The sequence below is a fragment of the Populus trichocarpa genome, chromosome 1 (assembly GCF_000002775.5).
Source record: "Populus trichocarpa isolate Nisqually-1 chromosome 1, P.trichocarpa_v4.1, whole genome shotgun sequence".
Lineage (NCBI taxonomy): Eukaryota > Viridiplantae > Streptophyta > Magnoliopsida > Malpighiales > Salicaceae > Populus > Populus trichocarpa.
This window is the reverse complement of record NC_037285.2, coordinates 31,920,581-31,932,464: the sequence shown is the minus strand read 5'-3', so window position 1 is coordinate 31,932,464 and position 11,884 is coordinate 31,920,581. Positions and strand designations below refer to the sequence as shown.

Sequence of the window (11,884 nt, the reverse complement as noted above, 5' to 3'; positions counted from 1 at the left end):
ATAAGATCCGTTCAAATATAAATGAAGGTGAAAAAAATAGTGTTTTTAGAAATTTAATATAAACATAATTGGAAACATTCCTTTTCTTTTTATGATTTTTCTCTTATTTTCTTATAAAGTCTATCTCTATATTAAGTGCCTGTTTGTGATTGCGGCTTAAATGAAGATCGGTTAAAATTTAATTTTTTTTGTTGAAATTTTTTATTTTTATGTTCATACTGTTTTGATATACTAATGTCAAAAATATTTTTTAAAAAATAAAAAATATTATTTTGATGTATTTCTAAATAAAAAGTACTTTGAAAAGCAACCACCTCTACATTCCAAAACACCTTTTAAATTAGTAAATTAGTGAGATGTCGTCAATAAAGAGCATTATTTTTTATCTTTTAGTTTAATAATCTTGGAGACCATAGTATAAATATGATTTTTTTTAATTCTATAATTTATGTATTTTATAATTTCTTTTTTTTACTCCTTATGATTTTTTTATTGGTGCATGTTCCTTCTCTTTGTGTGAGTTTGTAATGCCGCAAGAGAGAATTTTTAAGGATGTTGGTGATTAATGTCTAGATTTTGAGGATAGAAAATAATAGAAATTGAAAGATTATCGGAGTTAAATACATGTCCCTTCCTCTTAATTATAGTTTTTAATTGTGAGAAACTTGTTTTTCTCCAAATTTGGTATTGTGTTTCAGTTTTCTTTTAATTATATGTTTTAGACGCCGATAAATGACTTTAAAGCCTTTATTATTCTCTACCAGTCGAGAATAGTACTTTTCATCAGCTTCAATCGATCATGATATTAAAAGTCTTTAGAGAAATTTTATCTTTGGCAATATATATATATATATAATTGCCTCCTATATCTTTGGCAAAAAAATAAAAATAAAATATAATTGCCTCCTATATATATATTCTAGCACAGAAAAGGAAAGACTTCAAAAAATCTTATGGTATCAATTAAGAATAAGAACATTATGCCTATATTCTCCCATGTATAATAATGTCTCATGAAGATATAAATCCATAATATATATATATATAGATCTATATATGTAAGAAATAGAAATTCGAATGTAATATTCCAAAGAGTTGGATGTTTGTACCTTCCAAAAATATCCACAATCAAATTTTGGCACTACTTTCTTTATCTTGCTCCTTCCCAATTTTCTCGCATGACATAATTATCTCTTAATTAATAGCATTTGTTTAAAACATTTATTTACATAAATGATACGATAGATATACATTTTAATCATATTTTATAATTTCTATATATATATTTGACCATGTTTTTCTTGATTTTAATGACAATTGTGGTATATGTTTATCAGCATTGGATATATATAAAGACATTTGTTTTCAAATATTGTCATTAAATTCTAATGGCATTTGAAACAAATGCCAATAGTTTCTAATAATGCCATTATACCATACAATTACAATGAATTTTACTCTAATAATGGTTTAACTATGGAACAATTTATACTGAAATTCTATTTTTTAGTAGAGTTTTCTTTATTTTATCATTTTTTTTTACTATTTTCTTCTTCAAATTCCCTTCTCTTCTTAATTTTGAATTTTCAGGGAGACAATGAACATAATTTTCTCTTTTCTCTTGCAAATAATCACACACTATTACCTTATTTTCCTATTGAAATTTATAAAACATATAATCAATAAATCCTATATAAAATTCTATAAAAACAAAATAAAAAAAACGTAATTATTTAAGTGTAGGTTTTATTATGTGAAATCAATAGTGTCATTAGGCCAACCTGGAATTAGGACCCACATTACCATAGCCAACTCAATTGCCCCATTTCCTTGCTGTAAATTACGGGAGAAATTAATTGAAAAAAGAAGAAGAAGAAATAGACAACACACACAAATTTACACACATAAACCAATAAATAAATAAAATAAATAAATAAACAAATACAAGAAAAACCTCTCGAATTCCCCGCTTAAACAAAAGCCATCCATTTTCCTTCCTTCTCCCTCTCTTCCCCTCCCCTCAAATTTCTTAGCCTTCTCAAAACCTCTCCTAATCTCTCTCGTACAGCCTGTGACACCTGTTTTAACATAATCCCAAATTAATTAAGACATTAAAAATATTACACAAGCATCACACTTCCATAAAAACATTGCAACTCTTCCAAACCCTGTTTTTCTTGTCTCTCTGTCTCTGCCTCTCTCTCTCATATATATATAGACACACATATATATCACTTCCCTTCACCACAGAGTGATTGTCGGAACCAAAAAATTAGCAGCCCACACTTTTATGATTGATCCTTCTTCTTCTTCTTCTTCTTCTATTTATATTTGAGTTTCCCATATTTTCTTTCCGTCTCTTTGTCCTTCTATATTGTTCTTGAGTCTTTCTTCAAGTTTCTTTAACGTATAAAGGTATCCCAAAAGCATTTAGAAAAGTTTTTGGGATTAAATAATTAATATGGGAGCCTGTGCCACCAAGCCGAAGGTGTTGAAGGAGGGGGAGACTCCTGAGCCGGTCAAGGAGGAAGTTTTGGTGGCAACAGGTGGTGGTGATGAGGTTGTAGACAAGGGTGTTGCTGTGGAGGAAGAGGAGAAGAAGGTTGTCAATGTTGAGAAAGATACTGGTGATGTTGGTGCTGATAATAAGGTGGAGGCTGAGATTGTTGATGATAGCAGTAAGAGACGATCTCTAAGTAATTTGTTCAAGGAGGTAATGATTTTTTTTTAAAAAAATTGTTTACTGTATTAATTCTTTCTACACAATCTTATATCTTGGGCACAAAAAGGAAAGATTTTGATTTTATTATATGTTTAAAACGTGCTTAAAAAAATATTTCTTCAGTTTGTGTTAATTTTGATTTTATTTTTTATATCTGGAAAGAGTCTTGATTAAATATAATTTTTGTTATTTAATATTAAATCTTGGGTTACATAAATTAAGTCGATCGATCGATTTCTACATTTTTGCTCTGTGATAACCAGTAACAGATGATGGTTGCTCTTTCTTCTAATTATTTCTCTTATTACAAATAAATTATTTAACCTCCTAATTTTATGTGGTTAATTAGTGTCCATTGATGTGATTTGTCTTCAAACTTCAATGGTCAAACTTGTCCCTTTCAAATCTTTTTCTTATAATCTGACGTTCGATTTTTTTTTCTTGGTGAAATTTCTCTGCTGCTGTTCTAGGAGTAGGTCAAGAATAGGAAACGAAATTGAAAATTCTCTTGTATACATGCATGGTTCTTCTTGTTATGGTGTCTATAAAATTAACACAAGCAACCCAGTTAATTGTCAATGTTTTGACAAAATAATTAAAGAATATACCTAGTTTATATAATAATTATTTCAATTGCAAATGAATTGATATTCAATCCCACTTGAGAAATATTACAGGGTCGATATCTAACATTAGTGACATGATTGTGTTGAGTGCGTGCACACAACTGTATAATAATTTCTCAAGCATTACAATTATATATTTTAATTTCCTAAAATTTATTTAATCAGTCCCAAATGTCTTTATGTTTGTCTATATTGTTGTGTCGGCATGAATAATTAATTTACCTTCCGTTTTTTTTTTTTTCAAAAAACTTTTTCCCACAAAGACCTCTTTCTCTATGTAAAACTTGAGTTTGCAGCTACTTGTACCATGCTTATTTGTTTTCTGGGATATGGTAAGCAATAAAGTTAAAAGCTTTAGATTCTTTGAACTGGAAAGCCTGTGTAAGGTTTCTTCAACTTTGTTATTTCGCATTTCATTTGATGTCTTGCATAAAAAAATCTTGTTTGAGGACCCACTTGTTGTTTGGTTCCTCCATGTTTTTTCTCCATATTTTGTGTGGTTTCATTTTCATAACCTTGGGAGTGATGAAAAGTTTTTAACAGCTGCCCCCCTGATTTTTCTTTTTTCTTTTTAATATATATTTCCCCTCGATAAAAGATACAGAAGAAAGACATGTATCCTGTATTTTTTATTTTGAAAGTATACAAATTAACTAAAAATTTTATCACATATTTATTTTATATTTTTATCTTTGTGTCCTTTTTTTTAGTATACAAATACTTTTATTTTAAACATTTTCTGATACCAACGGATTTTGGTATATAAAGAATAAATGCAGGCAGTAATTGAAAGCAAACTGTTGAGCAACAGAGGTCGGATATGTATGAATGTCCCTAGTCAATGGTGCCGGAATTGAGGGTTTAGCTGGATGCAGTAAACATCCATCAAAGAATATATAGCTGTACTGGTTGTTGGGGCTTGGATTATTCTGATAAATTGTTTCCAACCAATTCGATTAGCTGTGTCAGATTGTTGGTGATCTTAGTTAAATTTTGGAACGTGCCTTTCAGCCTCTTTGCTATGCTCCTTGCACTCCATTGACTTGCTGTGCTAGTCTATAGATACAATTACATTTGCATCACCAAGTTTACATAACAATTAACTGGATAGGTTATTATTCAGCCTAATGGCTGACAAAAGACTGGTGTTAGTTGTGTGTGCTCCGGCACGGCCCTGTCCCAAGCCGTGGAGGATCAGTTGTGGTGTCCCATTGGGACTTGTGGATCTACTAGTAAATATGTATAAAGTGTTTCAGGACAGAAGGAGCAGAAACATGTCTCTTCTATCTCCAGGGTTTCTGTTTTTTCTGTCTTGAGACAATAACCAAACACTAGCGACGGTTAAAGGACTCAAACGCGATCCTTTTTCTTGCTTTGAAAGGCTATCTTAAGCTACATGGCTATATATTAGTAAAATCTGCATGTCTATTGGATTCTGAATCTTCTGAGATATCTTATGGTTGAAATGGTATTCTATGCAGAATGAAGCAGGGAAGGAGCCAACAGAAAGTGACAAAGCACCAGCAGAACCGGAGAAATCAGAAAGTAATGAAAAACCTACCGAGTCAGCAGTGGCTAAAGAAGAACCATCAACAGTAAAGGAACAATCTGTGGAAAAGCCCGAGGAGCCAGTAAAAGAAGAAAAAGTAGTAACCGAAGCACCTGAGAAATTAGAAACATCAAAAAGCACTAATAAACCTACTGAGCCAGCAGTGGCAAAGGAGGAACCATTAGCAGTGAAGGAACAATCTGTGGAAAAGCCTGAGGAGCCTATCAAACAAGAAAAAGTAGTAACTGAAGAACCTGTAGTGGTGCCTGGACAAGAAACTGTGAAATCTGAAATTCCAGCTGAATCAGTGCCAGTTTCAGGAACTGTCAATGCTCCTGTAAAGGTAGACACAGAGAAAGTAACAAGTGAAGTCACACCAGGAGCAGCAGCAGAAAAGACTAAAATTACTGAAACAATAGAGGAGAAAAAACCAGAAGAGACTAAGTGAGGTCTTGACAGTAATGTCTAAAGTGTGTTTTTAGCTGTAGATGACTTTGAGATCGACACCACTCAGCAGTCATCAGGCATAAGGCTGTGACGAGGTGGTTACCAACTTGCCAGTACTTTTGCTGGTTCTTTCGTGAGCTTGTTTCTCTTGTTTTCTCACATATCAATATTTCTTTTTCTTTTGGGCTTGTTTGACATCTCCATATCCTTGAGGACGGATGGATTTATTTGTTAGATTATATATGAGCATAGATTGTTTTATGCACAATTTTTTAGTGGTTTTTTTTGCTTGCATTCTGTGGTTTATGTCCTATTCATACTCTCGCTTCTTGATTTTTATTTTTGAATCATTTAAATGCACATTAAAGAAAGAAATTGTTCATCGAAAGGTTCATCAACAACATATCCCAAGATCTCAATCCACATTTGGATTTGAAAACGAGATATTTTGGTGGAAATCCCTAATCATTTAACTTTCATTTGACGAGAATTAACATAACTACCAATATGAACACAAATCCTGAAGACATGTATAAATTAAAATGAGATATGAGCTCCAGATGCTTGATTAATCATACAACGTTAGGATCAACACCTCCAAGCCAAAGACTAGTGCCAGCCTGCCAGGGAATTGTGAGCAGAGAAGTCCAAGCAAGCTGCCATGTGGAACTGGAAATACAGAAGGGTATCCTTTCAAAAATGGTGAAAGGCAAGGACCTTCTATTCCTATGGTGTTTCCCTTTTGTGTATCTTTGAAAAAAAAAGGCCTTTGCATGTCCCATGTCAGCTTGGTGTAGGACAAGAAAGTGGAGGGTGCCTTCTTCTTGAAGGGGAGTGAACCCATAAATATATCAGTCCACACGTCAAACTATGGCTTAGAGGTTTTCTAGTAGAAGTATGGGCTTTTATATAACCCTATCTTACAAGTCTGTTTTATCAAGCTTATTGGGTTAGTAGGAATTAATCTTGGCTCTATGTAGCTTGGCTTCCGCAAGACTTGCTTGAATATGCCATGAACCCTATGTAGCCTGGCATTCTGGATATCATTAACAGCAGCTTACTATTCCTATACCACAAAAACCACCCTCGCTTCATCTCGCCCAGAAAGAAAAGATGCATCAGAGTTGAAATTTACTTGGCCATGCATTGGCAGCTTCCAAGTGACTGACGATACAAGGATCGATCTTCTCTTTCTGGCCTATCCCTGTTGTGGGTCATAAACGGCAAAACACATTCCTGAATTTCTCTTTGGGTCAGGAGATTTTCCTTTAGAGACAAAATCATCCTTGTTTTCTATTAGCAGCTAACATAAAAGAGCAATTTGGCACCGGATATTCACGAAGTATCCTTTAAAAAGTTGGCTGAAAAGGAGCCAAAATGTATTGCTGTGCAGCCTTTGGATACCATGGATTTTTTGGCTTCGGCTGTGTGTGGTGGGGGCAGATATGGAGCTCTCACGCTATAATTAGACAATCTTGTTGATATTATCGAGGCATTGAACATATAGGTATGGTAATTTTCAAGCCACGGGAAAGCGACATGCGAGTCCGGGACCAACTTTTAAACGAAGTAGAATGGCAAATTGACAATAATTTTTTTTAAAATATATTGTTAATATTAATATATTAAAATTTTTTAAAAATAAAATAAAATAAATTTAAAACCAACTTTTAATATTAATGCAAGATCCTCGGAAAGATTTGAGTCCTCATTTTTTTGTTGTTGATGAAGATAAGTAGATAACAATATCCGAAGAAAATAATTCAATTTCAAGGTGGTCATCGTGTTTTGGAAGATTCATGCATTATTTTACTTCGTTGTCAATACCATATAGTTATTAAATATATATATTTTTTTGTATAATATCAACTGTTTGCAAACTATACAATTAAGAATTTAAATTCTACGGTCTCCACTTCCTTTTTTAATTAAATTAAATAATCAAGCTAAATGTGTATTTATACACGCTTGAAAAATATATTTGATATTCAAGATAAAATGACCCTTTGCAAATCTTAAGTTTAAAAAAACCTATAATTGAAAGAAATATTAATAATTAATATAAAATTATTCTGAAATTTCATCTAATAATTTAAAATTCTGAATTAAAATATTATTTATACAGATTGTCGCACCCGACATCGCGGCGGCCCTAAAATATAATCTTTGATTATGGAAAAAAGAACAGATATCTGGCATCTTGTTCTTTTAGGGGAAAAGTCTTGTCTAAGGAGTCGCCACCTAGTATTATGGTCACTAGGAACCCTAACTGGTCAACAGAGATTCTATGGTACGGGATTGGTTACGTAAAAAGAAAGATATTATCACCCCTTAAACGTTCTGCCTGAGGCAGACTGCATTGCTGATTTTGTCTTAAATTGCTAAATATTTATTGGTTTATGCTCTGATGGTTTACTTGCAATATTCCTGACTCTGGCGCCAGTGAATATTCAACTACGAATAATTCCAACTCTGGCGTTGGTAAATATTACGTAGCTATAAAATAAATTTGGATCAATATTTTTATTCCTGACTCTGGCGTCAGTGAATAAACAAATAAAATAAATTTATTTTTACATATCCACATATTTTTATTTTTCTAGCTAAATAAAATAAAATATAATGAATAAAAATAATATAAATTTAAACCGGTATTTTTATTCCTGACTCTGGCGTCAGTGAATAAACTAATAAATTTATATTATTTTTATTTATGCATACACATTTTTTTTTTTATTATTTTTTTATTTTTTTATTTTTTATTATTTATGTTTTTGAGGGCTGGGCCTAGCTCAGCCCATGTGGGGGCTGGGCTGGACCCAGCCAGCCCGGCCCGGCCCGGTCACTGGCCCAAGCCAGTGACCCGGCTGGGCAACATAAAGCACGCGTGAATTAAATCACGCGTGCATGTGCAGGTAAAGGGAGTGAATTAAAATGAAAAGTGGGGGAAGTGAAGCTTACTTACCTGGTTCTGAAAAAAATCGAAAGCAGTAGCAACGATGGTGCTGGTCACGGTGGCCTTCCTCTGCTTAGGTTCTTCCCTTCTGCTTTCCTTTGCTGCCTTGCCCACCGCCTTTTCTGCTTTTTTTTTCTGCGTTCTTCTGTTTTCTCAGTTCTTGAGATGAAGGAATTAAAAAGATGACGATGTCGGTTCTCTCGGGTGATTCTTCCTTTTCTGCTTGTTTTTTTCTTTGTTTTCTTGCTCTGTTTTATTCTGTGTTATGCTTGAATTCTGGGACTAAACCAAAGCTGGGTTTAGTCCTCTGTTTCCTTCCTTTGGTGTTCGTTTTCTCCCCCCTGAGTCTGCTTCATTTCCTCTGCTATGTCTCTGTGCGTTTGGTGTGTTGAGCCTGTGCTCTGGGGAGAGGGGAAATTGGAATCCCCTAAGCTGGAGTTCCGAAGGAGGGCCAGCAATCTCTCCGGCCTGTTTCAGCGTTTCTTCCTTTTTTATTTCTGCTTGTTTATTTCTGGTCCCCCTCTATTCGTGGCTCTCTTTTTTTCCTTTCGTTTCTGTCTCCCTCTCCAACCAACCCCTGTTTTTTCGGTGCTCCTCCGTTTATATAGAGTTCGGCGGGTGGTAACGGGCGGCAGGCTGAGGGTCGACCACCATTAAGGTGCCCATTACTGAAGCCAACGGACGACGATTACTGCTGCAACATTCGGCGTCCTCCATTACTGCAGAAACGGTCACTGGCTTAAAGGAGAAGAAGATGAACAGCATCCTCAAAACGACGCCGTTTGGAGATAATCAGTGGCCATTTTCACTTTGACCCATGAAGTTTCGAAAATTTTATAATTAAACCCCTGGTTTAAACAGTAATTTTCCCTGCATTTCGGCGCCTTTTACAAGTTAGTCCTTGGACTTTAATCTGCTGCAATCGTATCCCCAATTAACCCCAAACTTTGCTATTTCTTCAATTAAGTCCCTGATTTCATTAATTTAATTAAATCCAAAGTCCAATTAAGTCTAAAACTTATCAATTCTCCAATTAAGCCCCTGATTGGATTAATTAAATTAATTCCAAACTTAATTAAGTCTCAAAACTTATCAAATTCTCCAATTAAACCCTTGATTGGATGAATTAAATTAATTTCAAGCTTAATTAAGTCTAAAAATTTATCAATTCTCCAATTAAACTCTTAATTAGATTAATTAAATTAATTTCAAGTTTAATTAGATTAATTTCAAAGTTTAATTAAACCCCAAAACTTTCAATCATTTTGCCCTTAACCCAAATTTTAATTCATTCTTCATTTATTTCATTATTATTATTTTTCCATCATCATTTTTTTATTTTTTTCCAGTAAATAAAATAATAATAATAATTAAAATAGGTCAAAAATTGGGTTATGACACAGATAACTTTACATCATTTCACGCGCGTAAACACACAAACACATCAAACCCATCTCAATATCTAAAGATCTTATAGCCATGGTGTTGAAAAAAGTAGGAGGCTCACTTGAGTGGTCGCTCCTCCAAGCCACCAAAATTGAACCAGGCAAGAGTTAAGATAAGGCTATTTTCAAAACTAGCTACATCCACACATGATAACAAAATTTTGATGGTGTAATTTAACTGGTTAAATTTTAAATTTATTATTTAAAAATTATAAATTCAATGTTATAAATCTCAGGGTCATTAAAAACTTATCTAATCGTTAATTTCAGGGCCTAAGATATTAGTCGAGGTATACGTAAACTGGCTCGAACACCCATGGTTACAAAAAAAAGAAAAAGAAAAACAAAAGACAAGGCTACCAAGGTTAAAGTGTGTTTGGTATTGCGGTAGCTGCTGTGTTTGTGGTTTGAAAAAAATTATTTTTATAAAAAGTATTTTTAGTTGACGTTTGTTTGATATTTATATATGTTTGGTTAAAACTATGGTTGAATTTGAGGTTGAACAAAAAGTAGTTTAATGTGTTTGGTTAAAAAATTGCTTTTCAAATTGAGGTTATATATATATATATATATATATTGATGGTTTTGAATTTAAATATTGTAGATTTAACTATTGTTATTATATCATGAAATAAATAATACTTTATATAAAATATATTTTATTGTTCAATTAAACTATCTACAATTCCATCACGTATGAAATACATCCAACAAGGACTACAGTTTCTTTGGTTTCTTAAGTGCGCAACAACATCAGGTAAAATATAATCATGACCAAAATTGAGATTGCGATCAAATTCTGCAAATGCTACTTCATCAATAAAACACAATTAAATATAAAAAATAATTTTTTTTTTACTATGTCGGACATGGTTTAATGTATTTACTTTTAGATCAGACCCGGTCTGGCCGGAATCATACACCACTGTTCATGTTCACAGTGAAGTTGAACTCCACTATGAACGTTCAGTGGAGAGTAAAGTGGAGAGTTTCACTCTCCACTGAATGTATCATTCGCAAGTTTGTGGAAAGCAGCTGAGAGTTGCTTTCCGCAGACCTGTATTTTTTTGTCAAATATATATGGATCCTAAAGTGTGTTTTGGAAAACCAAATAGGTTGCGCCTGTTTTTGGCTTCAAAAGCAGACGCAACCTCTTAAACAAACAGCCTCATTCCCACATTTTGGCATACCTTAGCTGTTAGCACCATTGCTGCGGTCCCTTCTCAGTTCTCATACTTTGGCGATTCACTTACTTCTACATAACTTTCTACCTTCCCTTCTCAAACTTTGTTCTAATAGATTAGACATGGCATGCAAGATTAAAACATGCTATGCGATACTTGTGCTACTGAAGTTGGTGTCATAATTGCAAGATTATTGTGCTCATGCAGCTCCACAAGTGCCGTGTTTTTTCATTTTCGGAGACTCCTTGGCAGATAATGGCAACAACAACCACCTTGCAACCGTTGCTAAAGCCAATTACCACCCGTTCGGCATCGGTTTCCTTAACCAAAGCACCACTGGAAGGTTTACTAACGGCCGAACCACGGTGGATGTTATAGGTCCTGCCTTCCTTACTCTGCTTAATTACTCATAATCACTTGCATTTTGGTTTGGAAATGCTGGTTCATGCGGCATGATTTTTATTTTTTTGGCATATTTTGGATGCTAATTAGATACTACATTCTGCCATGTGCAGGTGAACTTTTGGGCCTTGACAAAATTATTCCATCATTTGCAACTGCTAGAGGGAGGGACATACTAATTGGTGTTAATTATGCATCTGGGGGAGCAGGCATTCGTGATGAGACTGGAAAGCAACTGGTACCAAATTAATTATTCTGACTGCATTTATGCAGTGTTGTCAAAAGTTATTAACCCATATCGGCGCATTATTTGGTTCAAAGATCAAAGTAATGTCTAACATATATTAAATCGGGTTAATTTAAAATAAATTTATATCTTTTTAAAAATAATTTTAAAATAATATTTTTTTAAATTTTTTTAAATCAAACCAGATAAATCAAATCACAGATTAATTTATTAAATCATTCAAATTTAATCAAATCATCTCGCAATCTAATTTTTCTTTTAAAACCCAACTTGAATCATGTATTAATATTTCAATATTCCAAGTAG

At 33.4% G+C, this 11,884-nt stretch overlaps 1 protein-coding gene and 1 pseudogene across 1 annotated transcript; both read left to right on the top strand.

The window, feature by feature from the left end:
• Positions 1-1,977: 1,977 nt before the first annotated feature.
• LOC7465006 (flocculation protein FLO11) lies at positions 1,978-5,612 on the top strand. Its single transcript, XM_024592588.2, has 2 exons — positions 1,978-2,713; positions 4,830-5,612. Exons 1-2 carry the CDS (start codon positions 2,462-2,464, stop codon positions 5,343-5,345), a joined length of 768 nt encoding a protein of 255 aa, XP_024448356.2. The 5' UTR covers positions 1,978-2,461; the 3' UTR covers positions 5,346-5,612.
• Positions 5,613-10,921: 5,309 nt separating this feature from the next.
• On the top strand, positions 10,922-11,602 carry LOC112326515 (GDSL esterase/lipase At1g29660-like; annotated as a pseudogene).
• Positions 11,603-11,884: the final 282 nt, after the last annotated feature.